Source organism: Lepidochelys olivacea (genome assembly GCF_965140295.1).
Source record: "Lepidochelys olivacea isolate rLepOli2 genome assembly, chromosome: 1".
Lineage (NCBI taxonomy): Eukaryota > Metazoa > Chordata > Testudines > Cheloniidae > Lepidochelys > Lepidochelys olivacea.
Window position 1 is genome coordinate 259,877,194 of NC_140411.1, and position 27,707 is coordinate 259,904,900.

Below are 27,707 nucleotides of genomic sequence, written 5' to 3' on the forward strand. Positions count from 1 at the left end.
GACTGGACTAATGCATTTGTAAGAACAATTCTGCAGTGCTCTGAGGATGGAAGGGGTTTGGGTAAGACATGGGCTAGATTCACAAGGGAGACAGCCACTTCAGGAGACAAAGTCCAACATTTAGGCAATGCTAAGATTTTTAAAACCACCTAACCCTCTAGGTACCTAAAGGCCCCCTGCCACTTACATTTTTGTCACCACCAACCAGTTGAGAGCCTAAACTAGGTGAGCTCTACAGGGAATTTAGGTAGGGAAACAATCTGGTAGAGATGCGCAAAGGCTGCCTAAGAGTGTGTGCACTGGATCTGCCCTCCCCACCACCAATAAAAAAAAACCAGGAATGAAGGTGTTGCACTCTCCCCCCCTCCCTTCCCTTTACACTCAGCTGGTATGTGAAGCAGGGACTGGAACCTAGAACACTCCAGGGGAACAAGTTAACTGCTAAGCTAGAATCACACTCTGGCCCAGTGACTATTTAGACTTTGTAAGAGTTCTAAAGGACCACAAGGGTCATCTGATTTAACCCCTGGCCACAATGCAGGATTTGTTGCTTTTAACCATCCAGATGACCGATGGCAATCCAGCCTCCTTTTGAAAGCTTCCACAACCTCCCTAAGCAGTCTGTTCCATTGTCCTACTGTTCTTACAGTTAGGAAGTGTTACCTGAGATTTAATCTAAATCTGCTATGCTGTAGTTTGAACCGATTGCCTCTTGTCCCACTGTGTGTGGCAAGAGAACTACTTTTCTCTGTCTTTTTTATGGCAGCTTTTCAAGTATTTGAAGACCACTATCATGTCTCCCCTTCATCACCTCTTTTCCAAACTAACCATACCCAGTTCCTCCAGCCTTTGCTCAGAGGGCTTGCATTCCATCCCTTTGATCATATTTGCAGCTCACCTCGGGGTCCTTTCTAATTTCTCCATATCCTTTCTATACATTGGTGACCAAAATTGGACACAATACTCCAGCCAAGGCCTAACCAGACCAAATAGAACAGTACTGGCACCTGTGACTTGATTGCCATGCCACTATTAATGCAACCTAAAATTGCATTTACTTTTTTGCAGCAGCATCACAGTGCTTGATCACGTTGAGGCTGTGATCCACCACAACTCCCAGTGCTGCCGCTGCCAAGCCAGTTATCCCCCATCTGTATTTGGTTTTTCTTCCAGAAGCGTAGCACCTTACATTTGTCTTTGCTGAATTTCATTCTTGTCTATAGCCCAGCTCTCCAATTTATCAAGATCCCTCTGAATTTTAGCTCCATCCGTCAAAGTGTTAGCAACCCCCCCAGTTTTGCATCATCTGCAAATTTGATCAGTATGCGCTCTATTCCTACATCCAGGTAATTAATAAAGATGTTAAACACCAGACCCAGAACAGATCCCTGTGGAACCCCCTTTGAGACCTCCCACCAATCCGACATCATTCCATTAATAGTTACTCTTTGCTTGTGGTTGTTTAAGTATGTATCCACTTAATGGTAGTTCTGCCAAGCTTGCATTTCTCCAGTTTACTTATCAGACTGTCATGTGGGACTGTGTCAAAAGCTTTGCTGAAGTCTAAGTATATTATGTCCACTGCATTCCCCCCTAGCCAACAAATCGGTTACCCTGTCAAAGAAGGAAATGAAGCTGGTTTGGCAAATTTAAGTATTTTACACAGGGGGACAGCTTCAACAAGAGATTGAGAAAACCCAGAATACCCTCCTGGTTAGAGCATTCACCTGGTTCAAGTCCGTTGACATCAGGCAGAGTGGGGACTTGAACCCAGACCTGCCACATGCTGGGTGAGTGCTCTAACCACTAGGTTGTAAGATAAGGGTATTTCCTCCTGGTTTTTATAGAGGAGGACTGCCATGGGTTAGGTGGCCAACTCCCAGGTAGGGTTCATAGCTGTGAATCCTGAGCAGAGTTAGGTGCTTAACTCCCTTGGAGGGTCAGAGCTTAGGCCACACCCCTTTCCTGCATTTCCTACTGGCTCTCTTAGGCCGCTCCCTAATCATCCTGCTGGAGTTTTTCAAGAGAGCCTGAATACGTAGGTGGCAGGGCCGCAAAAGTCAGGTGCGGCAAGGCTTTCGTCCCCCTTGTGAATCTTGCTTTGTGTCTCTCCCTCTCTGCTCCCGCTGGAAAATGAGTTCTGTCCAAGCTCTGACCCCCGCCTTCGCCACTGCAAACTGCATCCGAGGACTGTCTACAAATCTCAACTGTTTTGACACAATTTATTGTCTTGGATTTTTTTTGCATAGGCATAAATTACAGTCTGTAGATAAACAAACAAAACAGTGCAGCATTTGCAATAGGCTACAGAATTAAACACAGATTAATCTGCCTGTACCCAGCTTGGTTTGTGCAAGGTTAATTTATAACACTTTCCTGGTACACACACACACACACACACACACACACACACACACACACACACACAGAGAGGGGGAAAAGTGAGGCAGCTCAAGGGGAGTAAACAGAGAAGCTCTGCCTTAGCAGATCTTTCCCATGTATTACCACCTTGCTGTTCTCACCTTCTGTATCTAGTACCATGATTACCCAGCATGTTGATAAGAAGTGGGGCTGCAGCTGAAGCAGTGATTTGACAGCTGGTGCTGGAGCACAGGAAAAGTTAATGAACCTTTTCTCCTTTCCTCACTGTTCCAGCATGCCTAGATGTTGGGGGAGGGTTGGGTCAGTAGTCAGATTTTAAGGACTCACCAGAGGGTAGGTCCACTGTTCCTAGGGGGTTGTAAAGCCCTGGACAACCTATCTTCAATTGCCAGTCTGAGTCCCCTGCAGGTGGGACTCTGAGTTCTAGGGACCGGGGCCGTGCTCTTCCATAAAGGAGCCCGCTGTTTGATTCCCAATCTCTTGGTGCCTGGGGCAATCAGCATCTGGTGTAGAAGCCATTCTTCACCCAGTTACCACCCCTGCAGCCAGGTTAGGTGTAGTGGTGATTGATTCCAAAGGGAGGTGCTGTCCCACCCTCATCCCTATGGGCACATGGATCAGAGCCAAATGCTTGATGAGGCAGTGGAGGAGCAGACCAAGAGGACGTGCGCAGCTTGACTTCTCCAGCTGATTTAAGGCCAGAAAAAGCCCATTGCCAGCTGTGGAAGGGAGTACCCCACTCACTTCCCCTTCACACCATCCCAGCCCTACTGGACTTCAACAGTTTTTTGGAGACAACCTGGCAAAAATCAGTGCTCAGTACCCCCACAGCTCACAGCCCCAATTTGACTTGGGGGGGTGCCAGCCTCAAATGGGGCTGAAACAAAGTGAGCCCTTAGCTTTTCTTTCAGATAAAGACAAGACAATATGGATAAGTAAAAAACAATTCAAAACATAAGCTCAACTAAGAGCAGAGCATGCTGGCCAAAACCTAGAGAGACAAAACCCTTCTTTGAGCAGCCACATGTTACCTTCTCAAGGCCACTGATATGAGCTCCTACTCTGTCCTGCAGCTCAAAGCTGATATTCTCACAACCACACCCACTAGAAGGCCCCACCAGCCTGTTCACAATTCCCCCCTCACCCCGCTTCTCTTGCCAGCTAGGAACAACACGAACAGGCTGGGGGAGGTCCTTGTGGCTCAAATCTGGCAGGGAGGGGCCTTTCCCACCTTGGTGCTGTCTCCCTGCTCCCAGATAAATCCATGGGAAGAGGTAGCTGTCAGCCCCGCGCTGCCCACATGTGCCCTGTCCAACCACCCCCATACACTGCCTCAGCCCAGGACAGCAGCTGTGAATGGGGGAGGGCTGTGACACAGACCTGCCCACCCCTCCCCTGAGGGGCCAGGCCAGGCCCAGCTTCCGCCACAAGCCCCCTCCTGGAACCATTGCTGCCACCATTACTACTCTCCCTTGGAGGCCCGGTAGCAGGGTCCTTACTGGTCTGAACCAAGCTGCACTGGCTTGCCTCACTGCCCCTATTTACAGTAAGCCCCACGAGCTGTGTCGCAGCACCCTTCAGCCAGCCTTGGCACCATACCCTCTGCTCAGCCTGCTGTCTTTCCCCACCCTCGCCCCAGATCAGAGCCGTTAGGGTCGTCGTCCCCTTATCCCCAAAGCCTGTACAATATAGTCTCGTTTCCCCCCGTTATCCTGCAGGGTTTGTGCCACTTCCAGCGATCAAACTGATACCCTCATTTCTGCCCTGCGTCCCCATCAACAAACCCCATGTGTCTGGATAACTACAGCCTAGACTCTACCCCACTATGTACAGTTGTCTATATACAGATGTACATAAACCAGTGGGGGGTGTAATTAGATATTTTTACACCCACCACAGACTGTTATAATTTTGACTAGGGTTTTCCAAAAGCAAAGCAGACAGGCACTACCAGACCACTGGCCCATCGAGCCTAGTACCCTGTCTCCAACTCCTGGGCCATGGCATCTGATCATGCAGCAGCCATGGAGGGAAATTTTCTCCTGAATATAGCTACTGATCAGTTCACATCTCAAAGCCTGAGGATTAAACAGTCCTGGCCATTTCACTCTAGTTAGTGCTACTACAAATGTTACTGTAACGGTCTAATCTAAGCGATTTGCCTCAGTGGTATCCCTTGTGGTATGAAGTTCTACACGTTAATTATACGTTGCATGGAAAAGTACATCCATTATTACTAAAGACAGTGTCGGGGGAAGAGTTTTAAAGGACATCAAACACAGACATTTTGACTTGTGAATGTTTAGCACTATTTTGGGGATTTACATGCGAGAACGACACACACATACGTGTGTGGGAATAATACAGGGCCCTCTCCCACTCTGGGCCACAGCCTCGCATATTGGTGAAATCCAATAGCACTCAGCTGCAGGGTATCTTGGGGACTACATAAGACACTGACCCAAGTGGAAGGTTTCCATTGTTGAGGCTGGCTTACAATCCCAGGGAGACTAGATTATCTTTTCCCCCCAAGGACTAAAACCCCAGTCTTTTGCTTATATATTACCTCTTTAATACATGTCTGTGTCCCCATTATTTCCCTCTGCTAACATGCCTGCTAGCTACTTTGCAGGGTCATGAGTTGCAAATTCAACCCATGGCAAGTCAGCCACTGGGTCTAACTAAAACAAACCACTGATCCAATAATGGAAGGAAACGGGCGATAGTGCAAAATTATTTGGTCATGTGCCCACCCTCCCTCCAACCTCTATGACATTCAGATGCTGCTTACCTAGCCAACAATGCCATAAATATATCACCTCCACCCCGCTATATAATAACAACTACATGTTCGTTCATAAAACTTGGGACACTATGCTATAGTCTTCTTTAACATCTGGAAGGGATGGGGCTGGGAAAAGGGAGGTGCGGAAAGGTCTGGACTGCATAGACTCATTTAAAAATACAATTTTTAAAAAGTTAAAATGTCTGGTCTGACCTGGATCGGAGCCTCGTTTCCCATCACACCACCTTTTGAACACTAAAATCCTTTCCCACCCCCCTCACCCCCAATACAAACTCTTCCCTCCGGAAGCGGCAGCACAGAAAAGCATATGGGGACTAGGTTTGCCAAGGGTGGTCATTCCCCCACATCTCCCACCCTGGGACTTGAGAGAAGCAGCAAAAAGAATTTCCTTAACCGGCTTGCCATTCTCTCTGGAGACAACCTCTCTCTGTCATGGTTGTTGCTTGCGGCCAGCGCAGAACCTGAGGTAGCCAGCTGGGGGCAGGGGAGAGGCAGGGCGGGGTTAGTGGACCGGCTCCCCGTGCACACGGAAGCGATAGATGCAGGTGTACTCCGGGTGGCCCCAGTTGCTCAGAATCCGTAGCTCCACCACCTGGAACGTGCCCACATCTTCACCCTAGGCAAGGAAGAGAGGAGACATTTCATAGTCTGGGTCGTTCTCTGCAGAAAGCAGCACCACTTCTAGGCAAGAGTCAGCCCCCGTTCCTCACAGATGCCTCACTGATTTCAGGAGGGGTCTTCACTCACACCTATGCTGGAGAGTTCCTATTCACCCTCAGAATTTAATAGGGAGGGAATGAGTAGGGTCCTATGCAAAGTACTCTACAAACTTAAATGGGCCCGATCCTCTGGTCTGGCAAAGCTGTGCTTGGCACAAGACCAGAGGGGAAAAGGTGGGGGAAGAAGTGGCTTTAAGCCATCTCTGTGGCCCCTGGATCCTGGTTCTGCATTAGTCCTATCCAGTGGTCTCCCCAGGCTGCCCCAGCAACCAGGGATCATCTAAATGCAAATGTGCCCCAGCCATGCACGGGTCCGCCAGATACAGAAGTGGTGCCACCAGGACCCTTCTCCCAGGCCACACCCCCTATGCCAGGGAGACCAAAAATGGGGTGGGGCATAGGAGCCACAATAGTGACTCTACACCAGCCAAGTGGTCCCCTATGCAGGGGGAATCCCCAGGCGTGGTTAAGCCAGCTTTAGAACTGCCTTGTGCCACCAGAGCAGTGCAAACAGACTGGAGTGGGGCAGAGGAGCTGGCCCTTGGTATCTATCAGAGATAGAGAACCTCTCTGTAGGCTTTGGAGCCTTCCTGTAGGATTCTACAGCAGGAGAAGTTGCTATTCCGTTCTACAGGATGGCTCAGAAAGAACCCTATCGAGAGGTTACAGCATTATCCACTCAAGTCCAGAGGACCTTCCCAAAAGGAAAGTCACCTCTCTAACTAAGCCACAGCCCAGCCAGGGGTCTGGGTCACTTTGATCCTCAGACCCCCTCCATGCCAACTGGTAAAGGGGTCACTGTTCTGTGACAGCAAGGCCTGACAAACTCCCTACACCTAACGCACTGCCTTCGTGGTATTTATTTATCCATAAATAGTGTCTTGTAAGATATCAAAAGAAAGCTGGTAACTTACTGGTCATTAATATCATAGTGAAATGTACGTACTGATGATATCCAAGAAGTTACATATACCCACTGAAATTAGGTTTTAAAAAGTTTGTAACCACGCAGAGCGGACAAACAGGTTTTCTGCTAGACAAAGCAGGTCTATTCACCTATCCTTGCCTCTGACGGAAATCAAGCACTGTAAAGCCAACGCAGTGGAAACCCTATTTACTTACATATGAAAGTCAACAAGAAAAACTGGGGGGGGAATGGCGGGGGGAAATGTGAATCGAACAGGAGTATGGGAAGACACCTTGGAGCCAGCACCCCAGGAGTTATCCTGTCTTTGGGGGAGAAAACAATGAGTTTGGGGAAATAGAAGAAGCAAAAAAACATTTTGTCATACTTCACTGACAAAGCAGAAAGGACAGCGCTCTTTGCATTCAAGACAGTTGGATTGTGGGCTAGTGATGCTGGGAGGTTGCTTTAGGTGAAGAATTGACAAGGATTTTAGCCCGTCAGAGTTCAAGACTAAGAAGCGTGTTATACCTTTAGTTTTACAAGGAACCTGTTCTTAATGTCCTTGCTCACTCCCTCTTCAATCTTAATCTTTGTAAATAAACCCATTTGTTTTCACTGTAAGATTCCAGTGCTGTGTGTTATCATCAAGGACCTGGGCCAGTCAAGCTGCGTGTACACAGTCTCTTTGGGGACAGCAAACCTGGGTAGTACTGTGCGTGTCCAGTGACAGGGCCTGGATACGGCAGGGCACGCACCCAGTGCTCGGGGGTGGGGGCCGTACCTAGCACTAGCCGGCTCAGAGAGGGGGAGGGTCTGTGGAGACCCGAGTCCATGCTTGTGGGCCCAAGGCTGTGGGTGTCAGGGAGCTGATGCACAGCAGGCACAGATAGGATGGCTTCTCACAAAGGGCAGGTCATGGCCAGGAACCTCGGAACCCCTGGGGAGCATCACAGTGGGGGCTTCCTCCAGAGTCAGTCGAGTAGTAGCCGAAACATCCTGTAGTTCACATGCAAGTGCATGCTGCACTAAATTAGACCATTAACTTGTCTGCTCCGGTCTCCCTGCTCCTGTTGCACTGGATCAGGCCATTAGCCCACCTATCCTTGCATCCAACTGTACCTCCGACAGTGGGCAGCAGCGGGCCCATCTTGGGAGGGCACTGGGCCAAACCACCCTGTCCAAAGAGCTCCAGGCAGAGACCCTGGTACAGCAGAGGTAACAGCATTGGCAGGGGCACGGCCTGTGTGATGACACCTTCAACTGGCTTCTAAATACTAGAGGTGCGGGGCTCTCTGGGCTCTTCTCCCTCATGCCCTACCACTCCTCCTCCGTACCTCCAAGTGGAACGTTTGGATGGGATCCCCATCCTGGTTGTAGGTGAACTGTCCGAGAACGATGCCCTCTTGCTGTCCTTCTTCGTCCAGACCCTGTGAGACCAAGTGAAGGTGGGGAAGAAAGGGAGGGCGGAGTGATGAGGAAGCAGAGAGGGGGAGAGCGAGAGAGAGAGGAGGAATGTAGGGTGATCAGAGCGCCCAGAGGGGCAGAGGGAGACAGAGACAAGTGCAGTTAAACTCCACTCCTGCTTTCCCATGCCAAGGTAAACAAACAGGGAACATGCAGGAGCAGTGGCGGGACAAGGCTGTGAGCAGGGGTGCTGGAACAATTTGTAGAGTGGGGGGGTGCTGAGAGCCATTGAACCAAACTGTAAACCCTGGATAGGATGGAAACCACTTTACAGCAGGGGGTGCAGCAGCACCCTGAGTTCCAGCACCTATGGCTGAGAGTTACACGTCCTCAGCCCTTCCCTCCCCGTGTACCCCCAACCTCCTCCCCAACCATATACCCACCCCACCCGCCTCCCCACAAACCATCCCCTTCCCATGTACCCCCAGCCATAGCCTCCCTTCCCCCCCCTAAAATGTCCCCAGTCAACCTCTCCCTTCCCTCCTCCCCCACTTTCCCCTGTCCCACGTACTCCATTCCCTCTCCCCTCAGACCTCATCTCCTCCCTCAGGTACTCAGTCTCCGTCCTCCTCTCCCAAACATGTTTCCTCCCCCCCATGTACCGAACCCCTAGCTCATCTCAACTCCTTCTGCAGGATAGTCCCGCCCCATGTTCCCCATCTCACCCTGCTCCCCAACACCCTGTCCCTTGGCTTAACACACCAGCCCTCTGCAGCCCCCCCTAGGGAGACAGCAGTTTCCCAACTCTGAGGCAAGGAAACATCCTCATCCCCAATACTGGCGGGTGATTATGAATGGAAAGAGATCCCAAGACCACCCGTGCCCCCTTCCTCAAACACAGACTTTTCCTCCTCTACCCCCGATTTCCGTGCACGGAGAAAGACACTCACAAAGACGGCAAAGTCCTTGGGCGCACTGGGGATGGTGTCCAGGGGCAAGAGGGCTTTTGGGACGTGCTCCAGAGTCACAGCAGTGGGGCGAATGTGGCTGGACAGACGGATAACAGCAAAGCCCTGCGATCCACGGAAAGCCCAGCAATTCCCAGGGTTAACGTCCGGCTACACCCAAAACACAAAACCAAGCCAGCTTTCGGTAACAGTAATAATCATCACCTCATGCAATTCTCTAGGCCCTCTCGACTCAAAGCACTTTATAGGCTGCTATACTGGGATCGCTCACCCTCCTGGGACGTGCAGCCACCTCTGGAATTCGACGTGGCAGCTGTTAACAACACACCACAGTGCAAGACATGAAGAAAACATTGGGTCTGACCTTCAACCCGCCCCACTGGAGTGGCACAAAGTTACCTTTCAGATGTTGTGAAGGAGTCACCCTAAGCCTGGGCTGGCGTGAAACCCACTGTTATTGTGGGCATTGGGGAGGAAGACACAGATGTGCCCCGGGGCTGGTTCTGGATCAGGGGCAGGAGTGGGTTTGGCCTATCCTCAGCCGGCAGAAGGACTCAAGAACCTGACTGCCACAGAGAAAGTTGTGCAACATCTGCAGTGACACCAGCTAGCTCCATTAACAATGACAAGCGCGGTCAGCCCTCAGGCTTCATGACAAAGAGCTCACTAGCTGGGATGAGGAAGAAAGGTCTCCCCCTGGTTACAGCATTGCATTCAGACATGGGGCTTCTTACACCTTTCTCTGGAGGATCTGGCATTGGCCACTATCAGGGCCAGGACATGGGGCTGGAAGGAGCATGGACCTGGTCTGCTATGGAAATTCCTAGGACATTTGCAGCCTGGTTTTTGAACTGAAGCCACAAATGAGGTCAGTGCGCACATACCCATGACCAGAGTTTGAGGACCCAGCTGTGATCACAGCTAAGGTAAGATCAGGTGACAAACAACACACCTAACTCCCGTGTTCCCCCTCCCTCACCCCAGGACAGGCCTTTTGTGTAGCACAAGGTGTCAGGGAGGCATCCCTATCCCCACGTTCAGATCTGATCAGTACACTGTGAGAACCCAGAGAAAGGGAATGAAAATGGGGGAAGTGTGATTTCAGAGGACGGGAGGCCTGACTCGGTAGCAACAGGAGAGGAGATGACTCAAGGGTGATGTGATGGCACTCTCAGCACCAATGAGGAATTAGCTAAATCAGGGAGGTGTTATGAGAACTATCCAGCTGGGTTATGTTGGGGCAACAGGCAGGGAACAGTCCACGGACAGTGGCAGGAAGTTCCAGCTCAGTTCACAGGGGGAAATATGGACATCTCTCTACTCAGCTTGGTCCCTACCTGCAGGATAACCCGTGGAGACTGAGAATGGTACCACAGGGGGATCCCAAACAGACTAATCAGTGCCGTCTTTGTCTCGTAGGTTTCTGAGCACCGGGTGCTAATAACACTGGCCCCTGGGATTGAAAGGGAAACAAAGACATGTGAGACCACAGCATCCTCACCAGGTGACAGATATACAGAGAGAGCATAACTTCCAACTATGGTCTCGCCTGGGGAGCGGGAGGTACCAGACAGAGCATAAAAGTACAGGGCAGGGAGGAGATATTCCAGCTCAGCTCACAGGGCGATAGACAAGAATCCTCCTACAGGCAGGGCTGAACTCCCCTTCTAACCATAGTGTGCTGTGCCATACACGGACTCTTGCCCAGTGAGGCTGGACTGGCCAGCTGAGCCCCACTGTAATGCTCTGCCTGCGTGAGAGATAGTCCAATACCCTCCCTCTTCACATGCCCAGGTGGCCAGCTATGCGCTAAGCTGTCAGAAGTCTCCTAGCAAGTCCTTCCTCTGAAGGAAAAGCGTCTTCAGTCTGACACCCCCTTTCTGTATTTTGAGGCCATTGGAGGAGGGAACCGAGGTGGCCACTGATTCACCTACCCCCTGACTCAAGGGCGTAATCAACCATTCCAGTGCGATCCTCGCTGTAGCGCTTCAAGGCTTGGTTCACAATGAGGTGCACTTGCTGCAACAAGGAGTAAAGGACACAACAGAGCTGAATGCAAAGGTTGGAGACATACAGATCACACACGCACGCACGCACACAATCCGAACACACACCTGCATGCATATCCGTATATGAAGCCTCTGCGTACACACACCAATGCGCGCAATGGTCAGCATATGCAACAGTAAGGTACAAAACGTGCAACCCATCACACTCAAACCCCTGCCACATACATGTGTCCCTAAGGGCACACTCATCTGCACACACATTGTATACAGCCATTCATGCACGGACACGGACAAGGACACTCACTCTCTCCCTCTCACTCACACACAGAGCAAGCGAGCGAGCACTGGGTTGAACTCTGCCGTTGGCTAAAATGCCGACTTGTCCAAAGTGGGTGAAAGGTAGCAGGGCAGCCATTTGCACTACAAACATGTTGTCTAAAACCACTGAAAGAAGTCACAGAACAGAAGTGATGTGAACCATGTTTGTTGGAACTAAAGGAACTGCTGATTATGGGCTTCAGATTTAGTTGGGGCTGGTCCTGCTTTGAGCAGGGGGTTGGACTAGATACCTCTGAGATCCCTTCCAACCCTGATATTCTATGATTCTATGATTCACGTGAGGCCACTGAATTGTTACAGCCACAGACCAGAACCTTCTTAGAATGAGAGGCAGCATCTAAAACAGAGGTGGGCAAACTACGGCCCGCGGGTCACATCCAGCCTGCAGGACCGTCCTGCCTGGCCCTTGAGCTCCTGGCCAGGGAGGCTAGCCCCGGGCCCCTTCCCCGCAGGGTGCTGCGCTTGTGGCCAGTGCACTGAGACACGCTGTCCCGATCCCTCCAGGGGCGCACAGAGGTGTGCCAGCAGTCAGCCACTTCCGGGAGCGGCGTGGGGCCACAGTAGGCAGGCAGCCTGCCTGAGCCCTGCTGCACCGCCAGCAGGGAGACACCTGTGGTAAGCACCTCCCAGCCAGAGCCTGCACCCCAACCCCCTGCCCCAGGTCAGAACCCCCTCCTGCACCCAAACTCCCTCCCAGAAAGCAACTAATATAACAGCTGTTCTAAGGTAAGAAGTAGACTATTTTGAACTAACTTAACTATATTCTTCATGTTTTAAGACTGAAATGTCACCACAGAATGGCTTTATGTTAATTAAAAGGCAAGTTTAGTAAAGTGTTAATAGCCTTGATGCCATAATTAATTGTTTTAAATTAGGAAAAAGACTTGTAATACAGGGGCCCCACAAAATCTAATAGCCCTGGCCCACAGGAGAGTTACTCCGGCCCTGATAGCAAGACAGTGCCTGCCCCAAAGACTTTACAGCATAAATGGACAAGACAGAAAAAGGATGCGGGAAAGGGAATATCATCTGCATGTTTCAGAGGGGGAACCGAGGCACAAAGAGATGAAACAATTAAAAGGTCACAGGGGGAGTTGGTAGCAGAGCTAGGAACTGAGTCCAGATCTCCCAAGTCCCAATCCACTGCCTGAGCCACAAGCTCATCCTTCCTCCTATGTAAAGATATATTTAGTGCTTTGCGTTTTAATTGCCTGATTATCGAAGGTGGCAAGCCCCTGCTACTCAGTGACTTCACTGCAGGATTTGCAAACTCTCAGCACTTCTGGGAAAAAAAAAAAAAAAAAAAAAACAAACCTCAGGCTGTAAGTGACTTGACTCCCCACCCTGCCTCCTCCTTTTCTCCATGAGGGTTTAATAAAATGTGTAAATCACAAAACTGATTTTTTTAAAAACAACCAAAGCAAGTCCCTGGCAACGCAACCCAATTTACTGTCAGGGTTCTGGGAGTAAGAAAAAAAAAAGCAATAAATAGGTCATAGAAAACGTATGAAGCCTTAAGCCCCTGATCTTCACAGCCCAACCTGCTCCAGCACATAGCCACACATGCAGGCTTGGCATACACACACCTATGTGCGTGCTAGGGACAGCAGTTCAGCCACACACACTGCACTCATCACATCACGAGCACACACACGTGGACCCCGGCCTGCCACACACATGCCCCATGTATGCAAGTGTGTGAAGGTTTCAGGGCTGGCCTGCCCCACGTCTGCACACTTGCGCAGACAGCCCTGACACACTGAAAGCAGCATCAGCCTGTTTGACAGTCGACAGTGCCATGCCACAACCCCCAAGCCATGTAAGTTACTCAGGGGAAGCTGCGAAGCAGACAGGGCCTCACCTCTTCAGTCACACCTGTGACTCCCTCCTGCTGCAGCGCTATCCCAATGCTAGCCTTGGCATCCCGCGCAGACATCCTCTGGTCCTCAGAGACTCTGGCGAGGATTTTGCGCTCCAGCTCCCGAAGCTGATCCTGTAGCTCCTCGCGCTGGAGAACCAGGCTGCCCACTCCATCCTCCCTGGGCTGCAACAGGAACTGGCTGATCCACTGCGGGAACTGTGCTTCCACCTGAAACCACCAAGGGAAAGAGATCAGCCCAGGAGAGGGAGTCTGCACTGCAGAGCACGACAAACTATGGAGAGCAAATGGGCAGAGCAACACCACACAAGGACCCTGGGAGTCTGGTCTACAGACTCTTACATGCGGGGAAGCCTCTATCCCTGGACAACACCTGATGCGTGAGGACCACCTCTAACAGTGCCCAGGTTGTGGCAGAAGAAAGGTCACCCCTCCTGGAAGTGTCCAGCTTCGGGGGTGGAGGGGGGAGAGAGGAGGAAATCATCAACCCAGAGGTGCCTAGCACATGGTGGGACCACAAAGTCCTGCATCACTCAGACATTCCCACGTCACCGTTTAGCAGAGAACAGGTAAAATGGGACTTCCGTTAAAGGGGACTCACGTCCTCCCGCACTCCCTTGATTTGTCCCGGGAGCGACTCCATGTGCTTCACCACTGCCTGTTGGTCAGATGCCAGGAGTGCGAGCTCCTTCCTCAGGCCTGCCAGCTGCGTCTCCAGCCTGCCCATCTCCTGCCGGAAGCTCCCCTGCAGGCCCTCTTGTGTCGAGCTACAGAGGAAAAAAAAAAGGAGGGTGGTGGTGGTGGGGAGAATAAAGCAAACAAACAGAACACAGCCGAATTGCAATGGAGGCAGTGAGCTAGCCCCTGGCGCCTCCAGCCATGGTCCCAGAGGACGACGCTGAGGAGCGGGTGTACTGAGGAACCCAGCCAGAAAGTTACAGCCATAAATACCAGAGCGTATATTCCTGTTGGATTTACACCCCACCCCAGGGCTCAAAGTAATCTGTTGGTGAGAGACTTGGTAGGTCACATCATCTCTTTCACTCAACATCCCCTCCCTCCTGTTGTCACCCCTCCCACAAACCAACGGAAGATTGTCCCCATCCAAGTTACATTCTCCAGGGCTCTGACCAACTGGATTTACACATCCCCAGCTCATCTGTTGGTTCCCATGGGAGGTTTCTCCAAGGCCTAATAGCCCTTGCTCCCAAGAGATGGTTTCGATCTCCAGCTGCAATTCCCTTTGCTCAGTTCCATTCCCTAGCTCTGAGACACATGTCCCTTTGAACAATCTCCCACCCCTTCCTTCCTGGTGCAAGCACCCTTCCAGGGCTTGTGGATTATCATGTTTCCTTTACTCTAGTGATACGTCCTCGGCTCTTCTCATCTGCCCTTAGCCAATCCAGCCCCCTTGGTTATTTCTGGAGGAGCTGAGAGAAGAGCAGCAATGTATTGATGTTTTCCTGGGGTTGCTGTGCCAGACCCGAGCACAGTGTTCTAGGTGCCATCTTGGCAGTCACAGAGAGAGGGACTGCAGGCTACCAGCTCCAGGACGCACTGCCTCTGCACATGTAGCCAAAGAGCACACTGGCTTTCTCTGCCACCATCTCAAAACTGCAAGAGCACATCCACCAGACTGCCGAGTCTTGCTGCCACCTCCCTTTCGGCATCACTGCTTTCCAGGTTTCGCTCTCTCCTGCCCACTAGCTGTGTGCTGGGTCCTTTCCCCTCCACATATTGTCTGGCTTGTCTCCAAGTCAAATCTCATCTTGGTTCCTGCCCATGTTTGTTGATATTTTCCAGGCTGCATCAGAACCTGAAACCCTTCCCAGTTTGGTATCGTAGATGTGCCATGAGCCCCGGGTTCCACACCAGGCTTAAGAGGGATCCCTGCAGGATTCCAACAGATGCCTCCCGCTACCTGCTCCTTTAGAAATCTCATCACCCCAAGCAAGTTGAGGACATGTTATGGCTACACTTGAATAGTTCCCGAGAGACTGGCAGGATTACCTTTGCCATTCCGAATTCAGCTGGAGCATCCGGGCCTCCACCTCCTGTGAAAGCAGCAGTATAAAGGAAACAAACATGATAGGATGAGATCCGCCACATGGGTGTTTCACTACTTCGCGTAGGAACACAGGAATTGCCAGAGTGGATTAAACCCCAGGTCAGTACCAGGCTTACAGCGGTGCCAATTGCGCTGTGCTCACACTCAGAAGGCCCCCCCAACCCCCATGTGCCACCCTGAGGCCCTGGCCCCGCTCGCTTCTCTCCACCCACTCTGTCTCCAGGCAAGTGGCTCTGGGGAAAGAGCCCACGCAAGGCTGGGGCCTCGGGCTGGAGCATGGGCAGAGGTGGTAGCCAGGCCACAGTCCAGATGCTGGGCCCACAAAAGGTTAATCTGGCTCTGCCCCATGTCCATCTAACCCAGTATCCTGTCTGTGACCAAGGCCAGCACCAGACGCTTCAGAGGAAGGTGTAAGAATCCCATAGTAGGTATGCGTGGGATAATCTGCCCCCCTCATTAGGTCTCATCCTGGTCTCTAATACTCAGAGACCGGCTGAAACCCTGAAACATGAGGTTAGTATCCCCTACAACATTTTTGTTCCTAATTATGCTAACTCCAGATGTTCTTGTTATGAATATGTAAGTGTCCAATCTCTTTCTGAGTCTTGTTAAGTTCTTGGATTCAACAACTTCCTGTGGCGGTGTGTTCCACAGTCTAGTTAGACATTGTGTGAAAAAGTATTTCCTTGTATGTTTTGAATTTGCCATCTTTGAGGAAGGGCGTTGTTGTGCGTCTCTCTGCAGGCACAGTTAATGTATGACTGTACCTAGAACATGCAAGCTCTTCAGAGCCAACGCCTCATCACCTGTGAAAAGTGGTATGAATCCTGACTCACACAAGCGGTCAGGGCCTGGGTTTTAGGTTTCCATCAGCTGCACAGGACACCTGCTAATTCAAGGGAAGAGCAAACCCTGCTGCATCACCAGCAGCACTTCCTGCAGCACCTGGGTTCTCCTTGGTGATCTCCTTATTCGAGAATTGATCCAGTCCAACTGCATTTAGCTTACAGGACCCAATGAGCTTGCAGTCCCACAGCTGCAAGCACTGAAGTGAAATGCACCTCCTTCCCTAAGCGTGGCTGGTCCCTATAGTGACACCTCTTGTTGGACAGGAGCAAAGTCCCTGGACTGTACCATCCCCAGTTTTTGATACTTGCATGCTTTAAAGAGGGAGGTTAGTTTACCTGAGATGCCTGAGTAATCTTCTCCAGGCGCCCGTTTAAATCCTTCTGCAGCTGGCCTTGGATGGTATCTAGCTCGCTCTGCAGGGAGATAGGTTTGGGAGAGAGATCAGCACATATACCATCTCACCCACAATATATCCTCTCCCCCACACCTGCTGCCCACCCACCTTCATGGCACACCTGCCATACTCCAGCTGCCCCAACCCTATCCCACTACACAACACCCACCCCAGATCATACTCCCTGTACCCACCACCCTCCCCACACACACACACAACCCCACCCCCACTCACCACACTTATGCCACCCTCATCCACCCACTTTGACCCCAATCCTACCACTTAAACCAACATCAACCATTCCCACCACCCACCCACCTTGACCCCCAGACCCACATCAGCCTTATGCACCCCCCTCTCCCACCCCCACAGCAACAGGCCCGGGGGACGGGAAGGAAAAAGGTGGCTGTGACTTTAAGGAGAAGTAGGCGGAGCAGGCCAGGTTTCCCCAGGAGAAGCCCCCACTTCCCCTACCTGGACGTGCAGGGCCAAGTCCTCCCTCAGTGCGGCCTCTCGACGGCTCACCAGCCCCTCCAGGAGCGTCAGGGTTGCCTCATGTGTCAGGCCTCCCCCAGCCGCCACCCCTCTCTGGAGCTCCAGCTTCTCCAGCCGGGATGCCTCAGCCTCTAGGGTCTGGAAGCGTTTCTCCAGACTTTGAAACCGAGACAGGATTTGCTGCTCTGCCTTTTACCCCCAGGGTGGCAAAAAGAAAGAAAAAACAAACACACACACACACACACTGTGGCATATGTAGGACTGGCAGCCTTACCCAGCTGTCCCGGCAGCTCTGTACCAAACTGTGACCCGCCAGCACAGGCTGCAGAGGGAGTGGATATATACAAGCATGTCCTCCACTCTCCACTAGGGGGCAGTGGTGTGTGCACAAATTCAGGCAGGGTTGGACGGCTGAGGTATATGAAGGGCAGCCGACCACGCAAAGGAACTTATATAAGCGAGCATGTCTGTCACCCCCCAGCAGGGGGCAGCGGTGCGCATGCAGGCACACACATCCATCTCGGACTAAAGGGGCACGCACCCTCTGCTCAGCTAGCAGAGAGGGCTGTATGCACACAGGTTGGAAATGATCCAAGCCCAGATGCTAAAGACATCTCCCTTCTTCCCGCATCTTTCATTTTCAGGGTATGAAAAGGGAGCTGCTCTCAGATTAGAGACTGAGTCCCTCAGCCACATTCAGTCTGCCTAACCCTGCTACTGGAGATTTTAAGGGGTAGGTGCATTAGCAGGAGGGATGAGAAGAAATGCTGGAACTCCCCTCCCACACCCCAGATCCGTCTGGCACTCACCCGAAAGAACGCAGACGAATCCCCGGCTCTAAGCATCTCCTCTTTCCCAGCAACAGGGGGAGAAAGCTTTGCTGTGCCCCAAGAAAACATGGCAGGGTAGAGCATCGGGAATCCAAAGGGGTAGAAATACCAAGCACCTGGCAACACAAAAAGTTGGTGGTTGGTTAAGCGGGGGAGGGAGAGGGGGGAAGAGGAGATGTGTACAATAGACCACAAATGGAGGTGCATTAGAAATGCCCAGACAGGCTTCAGAAACGGTTTGCTCACAGATGTGAACAGAAAGCAAACAGGCTTTGTGACTTCACCATAGTGACCGGAAGATGGGTTCCTCTCATTCAGGTACACATTTTTGATGCATAATGACAGGTTTCAGAGTAACAGCCGTGTTAGTCTGTATTCGCAAAAAGAAAAGGAGTACTTGTGGCACCTTAGAGACTAACCAATTTATTTGAGCATAAGCTTTCATGAGCTACAGCTCACTTCATCGGATGCATGAAGTGATCTGTATGAATCCGATGTATGGATCCGATGAAGTGAGCTGTAGCTCATGAAAGCTTATGCTCAAATAAATTGGTTAGTCTCTAAGGTGCCACAAGTACTCCTTTTCATTTTTGATGCAGTTCACAGCAATGACCACCACCACCACACAAGGCAGCAGAGAACCCCCTTGCAGTGTTGTATATGTTGAAGCTAGGACAAAGCAATAGAATTCAGCTCCTGACCCAGAGGCTATAGGGCAGTGGTCCCCAAACTATGGGGTATCCTGGAGGTGCAGCAGGGCCCAGGCCAGCCCTGACAGGAGGCAGGAAGGGATTGCCACCCAGCCATGCGCTGACCTCAGCTCTGCTCAGGTCCCAGCTTGGTTCCCGGCCCCAGCTCCCAGGGGGGCACAAGTAGAGTCCATTACAGGTAAGGGGAGGCGGGGGGTGACATAAAAAGTTTGGGGACTGCTGCTATAGGGTGTAGCCCACAGAGATAGTTTGCTTATGTTATACAGAAATGTGCTGAAACATAAGTAGGCTCAAAAATCTACCTCCTAAAAATAGGCTTGACAATAGCCAAGCGAGGCCTGGTAAAATCTGAGTGAAGTAAAATGAGGCAGCTCAGAGACAAGTTAGGCCAGTGGTTTTCAACTTTTTTTCATTTGCTGACCCCTAAAAAATTTCTAATGAGGTGCAGACCCCTTTGGAAATCTTAGGCATAGTGTGCGGACCCTCAGGGGTCTGCTGACCCCGGGTTGAAAAGCACTGAGTTAGGACATAGCCCTGCCCCCCATCATGTTGCAAACAGGTTTTGGTCCTAACTGTTTTTCAAAGAGTTTTAGATAAAATGTTATTGTTTTGGAAAACGTTATCTAGATGGATAGAGTCATTGGTATGGCATTTACGCAGATATTAATTAAAGGCAAGTCTAATATTAAATAGCCAGTGAGGGAGTAGAAGGTATTTTCATTATGGTGGTGGAAATATAGATATATATTAATAGGCAGGCTTAATGCTAATTAATTGTGGAGTGTTGTTATAAGCGATTACAACAAGGACAGCATGCTAATTTTAGATTGATGCGCCCATCTACCATCCAGGTACGGAGAAAGGATTACACCCATTCTTCTCATCCAGGACTGATCACCACGGGATGCATCATTTCATCTTAGAACATGGGCATAAATGCAGAGCTTGCCTGTTTTCTTTAACTAACTATTTGATATTAAATAAAGTCTTTAATTTTAGCACTCGTGTCATTCACAGTCCTCCACAAAATTAAATTACCTGAACCACCTTGGAGGCTCCAACCTTAAAGAATTCAGTTTGGTTTTATTCCTGATCATTAAACTACAAATTGAGAACACAAAGTCAAGGACTACAAGGGGAGGCTGGATGGAAGGGTTTGGTTTCGCTCATTCTGGAGATACGGGTCAGCTGTAGCGTTTGGAACTGGAGCTGGATTCCCTCACAGTCCAGAGGATTGGGAGTCAGGGGATGGGTTCAGAATATCAGACAGTGGTTACCAAGCACAGAGCTAATGCTGGATTTACACGGGCCAAGGCCAAACTCACAACATCCTGGCCCTGTGTGAAAGCATTCCCCGCCCACTGGAACCTGCCTTAGGGAGTGTGCCTTTGAGTATAGACACATGTAGAGCACAGAGGGAAGCAGGCTCTCCTGTGACCTCACAGGAGCATCGCATTGCCGCAGAGAGCTCAGGATGTCTTCTTGAGCTTAGAGCCACGCTGTCCAGGGCATAAGGGAGGGGGCAGGGAGAACAGCTTGGGAGCCTGGGATGACTCACCATAAGCAATGGAAGCCAGGAGTAGCAGTAGCAGGAGGAGCAGAAGGAGTTTCTTCAGAGCCGAATAGCGCCTGGAGAGCAGAGGGGACAAGGAACAGACATTAGTGCAGCTGCCCAGAACCTGTCGCCCAGGGAGTTTCTGCATCCACTTGGACAGTACAAGGCAGTGGAGAAGGGGAAGTTCTGGAAGAAAGTTACACCCTGAATCTCAACTCACACAGCCCAGCTTGGGTCCATAGTCAGTTTTGGCCACAAGAAAAGAAAAAAACAAATAAAAACCCTGACCGTTTTCCTCACAGATTTACTGGGGTCCTTCACATATATATCTCACTGGTTTCCTCCCCTGTGGGGACACTGTATTCCTTGCCCCACATCTTCCACCTGTCCATTGCCCTGTCTGGATCCAGGTCCAGACCCACACCAACTTGCTTCCCCATGTCTCTGGTTCCAATCTGCACTGACCTTGTTAAGACAAAGACATCCAGCAGAGAGGCTGCAGTGGTGAGGCGGTACCATGTGGTTCCAATCCACCAGTACAACAGTGCGAAGATCCGGCCTGCAAAGACCCACACATGGCATTAGAACATTCAGATGTCCCTTTCGTATCTTCCTCACACTTGGGCCAGCATCCCTGCTTCCTTTCTCCGGAGTTCTTGCCCTCTCCCTGTTCTTTAGGAAGGCTACTCACCCTTTGTTATTATTATGGCTACCATAGCACCTAGGAGCCCAAGGTCATGCACCAGGACCCCATTGTGCTAGGTGCTGCACAAACAGAAACGCCCATCCCTCCTTAAAAGCACTTCTTCCCTGAGGCATTAATTCCCTGAAGAAAGAAATCCATTATACTGAATGAAATCTGTTCTTCTAGGAGTTCTGACCATCCCTGCTTGTCTATTGCATTATCTATCCTAGCAGCACCATCTAATTTAGACTGTACAGCACCTAGTGTGTTGGGCAATGATTCTTTGGAGCAGGGACCATCTGTTAGTGGTGTGTTTGTACCGTGCCTAGCACAATGGGCCCTGATCCCTGAGTTGGTCCTGTAGGTACAACCACAATACAAATAAATAGTATGAATGGGCCCCCTGAGCTGTACCACAATAGAAATAAATGTCATTATAATGTCATTTGAGGTACATAAAGGCTTTTTCTTTCTCGGGTTTTCAAAGACCAAGCACACCAATGGTGCTAAACAAACGATAAGTATGAATAATCCATCTCAAAGAGACACACACACACACACACCAGACTTGCCCTCAGTACTCCGGCTATTCCAGCCCTGGGACCTGTGACAATGCCCTCATTCCTGCCCTGGTACCAGGTCCCCTCTTTCCTAACTTTCACAGTGCTTTAGTGAACATGGTTTTTCCTTTTTTTTTTTTTTTAAAAACCAGCACATGAGAAAATACCCTTCTGACCCATGACTACTGCACATGTGCGCATGGAGGGTGTCAGTGTGCGTGGGAGAATGCTGCCTACAGAGAATGCTGACAGCCCCACACTTACCTGGTGAAGTGACCACCAGCCAGAGAAAAGAGCCTGCTCGTGAGATGGCATTCCTGAACCCAGAACCAGCACTGCTCTGGTCCAAGGAAGAGCGACCTGGTGCGAAGGAAGGAAGAAGAGGCCGCAAGTCACAAAAGTGAGGTCTCATGTCTTCACTCACTCGCTTTGGAATGGGGGGTGGGACTTCCAGCATCCAGTGCTGAGGGGCCCTGATGCCTTAGTTAGTGAATGTTCACTATTCTTCCCCCAGCTGCAGAGCCAGGCCTGAGGTGAGGTGGGGAACCCTCACTCTGATCTCACTGCAGTCACGGAGGCAGGTCTGAGGTGATCCTGAAATGATGATGGCCAGCCCTGGTTGTGAAGTTATACTCTCCCCATGCAATGGAGCCAGGACCTAAGTGGGTCTCTATTGGGAGGCCTCTATCCCAGGCAACCTTGCTACCCATGCTGCTGCCACCTTCAGGGTGTCAGAGCCATCCCTACCTGCATAGTCATCCTCAGAGGAGTAGCCAGATGAAGAGGCATAGGTGTCATAAGTCTTGCTCTCTGCCAGCCCATTGATTTTACTGGACTCCGTACCTCCTGTGCCTCTTCTTCTCCTCGCGGAGAGCTCCCCACCTGTCCAGGAAACAGAGTCCCCTTGAGAAACTACCCAACAGCCTCTGTGCTCCTCCTCCCCAGGCACACACTGGGGCCGGTGGAGGGGACAGAATTCTGTAGGGTAGCGGGCTTGCTGCTAGTGACTCAGGGTGTGCCCAATTACCCTCGCAGCACTAGGGAGGCCTATCCCTACACACTTATCGGGGTCTTCAGCAATCCCAATACCTCCCACCCTGATAATTCCCCTGGACTGATCTTGGTGCCCCATCAGTACTGGCTGAGGGGGGCAACAATCTTTCCCTGTGGGGCTGCATTCATTCACTCAGGGCTGCTCCATTGGGGGAGGGGTACGTGTGTGTGTGTGATCACTACTCAAGTCATTGGCAACCCACGCAGCCCAGGGGAGAGGAACTGAGAAGACTCAATTCTCCTCTCAAGTGTCCCCTGCTCCCAGCAAAGGGGGCACATTCTAAGGCAGGCCTGGGATCCCATTGCTGAGGCAGTTTGGAGATGAAGCCCAGGACTCAGTTCATAGGTTTTTCTTTCACATCAAAGAGGAGGGGAGCAGGGTCGCTGCAGGGAGAGGGGCAGGGGCCCCACTGGGTGATAGGACACGGTACAGCTGGCACCGAGGGGAGACAGCACTCACCCCAGTAGGAGTCGCTGTCCTGTGGGTCATCAAAGGCAGTGCTGCCCCCACCAGCAAGTCCCCTGCTGCTGCCCAGGTAGGACTCACTGATCACAGACTCGCTGTAGTAGGAGGTCTGGGTGGCAGGGGGAGGTCCCAGGTGCGGGGCTGGAGAGAGGCGCTTCATGCTGCTCGGTTTCCTCCGTAGGGTCCTGCCCGAAGCAAGGAAATGAGAGAGAGTTCATATGCTGCGTGCACATGTGCAGGTTGACAAGGGGGAACTGGGGAGGGGCGAGCTACAGCCAGCCTTGCTTCTGGTCAGGTTTTACATTGCCTGGGGCCCTGCCTGCCCTCCTCTCATTCACACCGCTGCTGAAGTCATTGGAGTGAAACCAACCTGAGCGAGGAGAGAACCAGAGCAGGCAGCACATTTTAAACAGTGTAAACTGCTGTCATCTGTCCTTGCAAAATAAGAGTCCCGCTGGGGGCAATCCCCTGCCATCTCCCTCCACACACACACACCTCTGGCCTATCACAGGCACAGTCCTGCCACCCTCAAGAGAACACCCTGCCCTCTGCTTCCTGTCTGCTTCCTCTGTAGCTGCTGTGGTTTTCCTGGAAGGTGTCTGTGACCAGGAGAGGTTGCTGGGTTGGGGAAAGATGGTTTGATAACAACCCCTAACCTCTACTGGGGGCCTCCCAGGACAGGCTTGACGACTCAGCTCTTTGCGTTACTGTGCACAGCTGGCCCCCACACCCCAATTTTGATCACTGCAGCCCCCCTCAGTGATACGAGAGTGAGGGCAATGGCCAGGAAACACCAAAATATGTCTGACAAGCAAGAGTGCTGTGCTCCCGCTTGGGAGGAATAAGGTGGAAGAGGATTGTGGGGCACACAGGGGGTTACCCAGAGCTGGCCATGGGAGGGTTCGGCAAGGAAATCCAGCTGGTAAAGTCATGAAAGTAGCAGTAGGTTTTCTCTTATGCTCCTTTCACCACCAGTGGGTGAACTACCCTGCCCCTCTAAGGATAAGTGCAGAGCGCTCAGGGACAGACCCTCACCTCCCACAGAACGGGGTAAGGAGCTCTGGACTCTCAGTGACCCCTGACCTGGGGTTCAGGAGAGGAAATTCACACTATGGCAAACTGACTCCTCATCTTTTTCAAGTTGGGCTACGGACAAACCTCGCAACACCACTGCAGGTGGGGATGAGGTATATAGGCCCCACACCCTGTACCCACTTACCTGTTAGGACTGTCCCTAAAGGGGGGCTCCTGGCCACCCAATAGCAAACTGCCACCGCTGCTGCTGCCATCATCATCACCCTGGTAATAGCGGCTGGCCCCAAGGCGCTGGCTGCGTCTGGACATGACAGACGAGGCTCAATCACCCCTCAACAAGGTACCTGGGAGAGCAACGGAAAGAGATGAGGTAGCGTGAGAACTCGAAGGTACTGCCTGGCCCTGGCAATGGGCTGAGCAAGGGGTAGGCAGGCCCATGAACGTTCACTCAGTTGTGGGGGAGAGGAAGGGATGTCCTGCAGTGGGGCAGACAGGGAAAAGGGCCGTGGAAATGCTCTGAATGTACAGATGCAATCCTCACTCACCCAGCCTCACTCCCTGAGATGTCACCGGAATTTGGGGTCTCAGGGATTGCATCACCTGAGTCGTGGGGACGGGCAAAGCCTGAAAGGCAGCAGCTCAGAACAGACTGGGTTGGCAGTCTCCTATCCTGGAGGTGGGGTGGGGCGAGTGTTGCAGCAGGGTTATTGCATCGGCCGCTCACCCCTGCAGATATGGTTTCAAATCCTGCCTTGTGCCAAAAGCGAGAGGAGTTCAGTGGATCTCAGCCAGACTCTTCTCACCGCCACCCAACAGCTCAGCATGACTGAGCAATCTCTGCTCAGCCAAGGCCAAGCTAAATTAGCAACGGACGCCACGGGTCAGGACCGAGATGCCCTGGCAGCGGTAGGGGGCCAGGTGGGCATCAGCACTAGTCCAGTAACTGGCCTGACGCAGCATATGCACCCTTCCCCATGACCTCCATTTCCAGTGCCCCAGGCTGCCCCAACAACAAGTTAGCTCAGCTTCTCCACAAGCCAGCAGGCAGACACTAGCCTATTTCTTCCAGCATGTCACAACGCAAACAGCTTGGCTCTGACTGGGACTAGGTGTCTTGTGGACAGAAAAAGAACACATGTCCTGCAAAAAGAAGCCCACTTGAGCAAAGCTTCGTCCATGTTAGTGCCTGCCTGGCACCTGTTTCTATAAAGCAGCCTCCCCGCAGCACACCAGCCAAAACGTGAAACAGCCGCAGAGGCAGATACTTGGCCCAAATCCACCACTATGTTCCACCGCTTATAGGGTTGTAAATTCCCCCTCCCTTTATTCCCCCCTCTAAGAGCCCACCCACATGGGTACAAACTCCTCCCATTAACTGCTGTCTTGCTGCACAGAGACTGCACCAAAAACTGGGTTCAACTGAACAAAGTAACAACTTTCAATCCCACCTTGTGAGCTGGCACAATTCCAGAGATGCTTCCATATCTGGCTCCTTCCCACCCACACCCTGGCAACTCCCGCTCTGTGGTCGCATCCTGCCCAGACTCTTTCCACACCTTGCTAGAGCTCAGACATTTCTGTGCGTGCCTCCCCCCCTTGACATCCTGCTTCTAAACTCCTCCCTCCTAGTGCACTGGGGGGGAAAGGGAGGGGCGGGGGGGAACTACTTACATCTCACCAGCAGCAGCACAAGTCACCCTTCAAATGCAGCTAGGGAGCCACATTCAGCCCTGGGCTACCGCCACTGAGATCAACAGAGTTACCCCGCCGCATGGGATAAACCTGGCCCCTAGTCAAAGCAAACACCTTGCAGAAATGGCCCCTCTTAACTCCTGCTTCCTGGGTGCCCTCACGCCCCACGGGCGGGCCAGGCCTGCGGGGGCCACGGCCAGCGACGGGGACAGGGAGCCGGAGTCTACCCCGGCTCAGGCAGGTGCTGCAACTTCCCCGGCGGGGATGGCAGAGCGAGGCTCGGAGGAGGGAGCCCGTCACTTGCCAACTGGGAACCCCCCGCCCCGGGCTGCTGTTTCCACTGCGCCTCGCCGCCCTGGGGCATCCCCTCCGGCCGCCCGCTCCTGCAGCGGTGCGTTCCCCGGCCGCCCGCCCAGGCGCCGCGCTGAGGGGGCAGAGAACAGCGCGGCGGGCCCCCGAGCCTGGCCCGGAGGGGGGGGGGCGCACGGTCACCTGGCTGCGGCGCGCTCCAGGCCGCTGGGTGGCTCGGGAGGGAGGCTCGGCTCCGCTCCCCGCCCCGCTGCTCTCGCCAGCCGCCGCGATGTCGGACGCCTTTTGTGTCTCAGGCGGGGCGGCGCTGAGCCCCGCGGGCAGCGCCCCGGCTCGGCCCCCTCGGCTCCCGGCGGAGAGCGGCTGGCTCCGGGCGCGGCGCGGCCTGGGGCGGGCGCCTGTCACTGCCACACGCTGCTGCTGCTGCTGCCGCCGCCGCCGCCGGGGCTGCCACTCACCCGCCGCCGGCCGCCCCCATTGGGCGGTTCGAACACAAAGGCCCCGGCTGGGCCCCGCCTTCCCGCCGCTTGGCTCCGTCATTGGCCCAGGCGGCGGCCATTAACCCGTGAGCTCGCCGGCTGGGGTCCCGCGCCGGCCAGAGCCGGAGACTGCAGGGTGCCCGGCGCTGTACAAACAGGAGAGCCCCTGCCCGAAGGAGCGGGCACGCTGGGCGATCGCTAATCAGCCCCAGAGACCCGGGAAGACAATGGCGCCCTAGCTTTAATCCACATTCCCGTTACTGTTTACCGAAGTATCTGCTTTGCAGTAACAATGGACCATCTCTCCCCCCATCCCCAGCCTAATAGTGGCTTCTTGGCTTTCCTGTTCAATCCGGATTGGAACACAGGGGAACATAACCCCAGCTCTCCCTCTATTACAAATAACTACAAAGCCAAAGCAGCAACACATTCCTCCCCCAAAGTAACAATACCCAGCTGTGTTACCAGCTCTTGAGATTTCATTAGGAGTCTTGTGCTATTACATGTGTTTTCTTAAAGCCTTAGCTCCTCGAGTCCTGTGATAATGTGAGACTGTCAGCTTTTTTTTTTTTTTTTTTTTTAAATATGTCTCTGGTCCTTGTAAGTGCTTATAAGCTTGAAAATGTGACCGCTCAAAAGCAAGCAAGCAAATACTTCGATTGCAAGTTCTTTGGGGGCAAGGACAATGTTTTTGTTCCGTTTGTACAGCGCTTAGCACATTGGGGTTCAGGTCTAAGTCTAAGTGCCACAGTCAATCTATCTAAGGTACTTATATGGCCCCATTGCCATAGTATCTGAGGTCTCACAGTCATTTTAATTGCTGTCTCGTCACAATAACCCTGTGAGGTAGGGAAGTACTATTATCCACTTTGTACAGATGGGAAATAGGCACATAGAGGCTAAGTTACATGCCCATGGTCACATGGGAAGTCTGTGGCAAAGACTGGCAGTGTTATGGCAATGCAAAAATGAAATAAAAAGACTCACAATTTATTATTTTTAAACCCCATGATTTGTAAATTATCTAATGATTTTTGGGGCCTGACTCATGATTTCTGAACATGCGGGGTTGGCCACATTGCACCAATTGGTACACATATTACAGAGCTGAAGC

At 52.0% G+C, this 27,707-nt stretch overlaps 1 protein-coding gene across 2 annotated transcripts; it reads right to left on the reverse strand.

Annotated features, from left to right (window-relative positions):
• Nucleotides 1–2,205: 2,205 nt before the first annotated feature.
• Nucleotides 2,206–26,552, reverse strand: SUN2 (Sad1 and UNC84 domain containing 2). 2 transcript variants are annotated; one of them, XM_084634047.1, is made up of 18 exons: nt 26,298–26,552; nt 24,298–24,457; nt 23,160–23,263; nt 22,307–22,441; nt 21,824–21,919; nt 20,780–20,873; nt 20,318–20,388; nt 18,029–18,165; nt 17,199–17,408; nt 16,666–16,743; nt 15,424–15,467; nt 14,015–14,180; nt 13,396–13,623; nt 11,121–11,205; nt 10,524–10,639; nt 9,169–9,336; nt 8,149–8,241; nt 2,206–5,804 (listed from the first exon to the last, which is right to left on the reverse strand). In XM_084634047.1, exons 2-18 carry the CDS (start codon nt 24,420–24,422, stop codon nt 5,691–5,693), a joined length of 2,064 nt encoding a protein of 687 aa, XP_084490173.1. In that variant the 5' UTR covers nt 24,423–24,457; nt 26,298–26,552; the 3' UTR covers nt 2,206–5,690. The 2 variants fall into 2 exon arrangements, with proteins under 2 accessions (XP_084490173.1, XP_084490172.1); XM_084634046.1 differs by having other exon boundaries at nt 23,073–23,263.
• Nucleotides 26,553–27,707: the final 1,155 nt, after the last annotated feature.

What these genes read in the sequence shown, in the direction of transcription:
- SUN2 (XM_084634046.1), bottom strand. Translation starts at nt 24,422, where the DNA reads ATGTCCAGACGCAGCCAGCGCCTTGGGGCCAGCCGCTATTACCAGGGT. An exon ending in CTGAATTCGGAATGGCAAAG is followed by an intron (nt 14,181 to 15,423) that starts GTAATCCTGCCA and finishes TTTCCTCTGTAG; the next exon opens with CTCGACACAAGAGGGCCTGC. An exon ending in TCACAGGTGTGACTGAAGAG is followed by an intron (nt 11,206 to 13,395) that starts GTGAGGCCCTGT and finishes TCCTTGTTGCAG; the next exon opens with CAAGTGCACCTCATTGTGAA.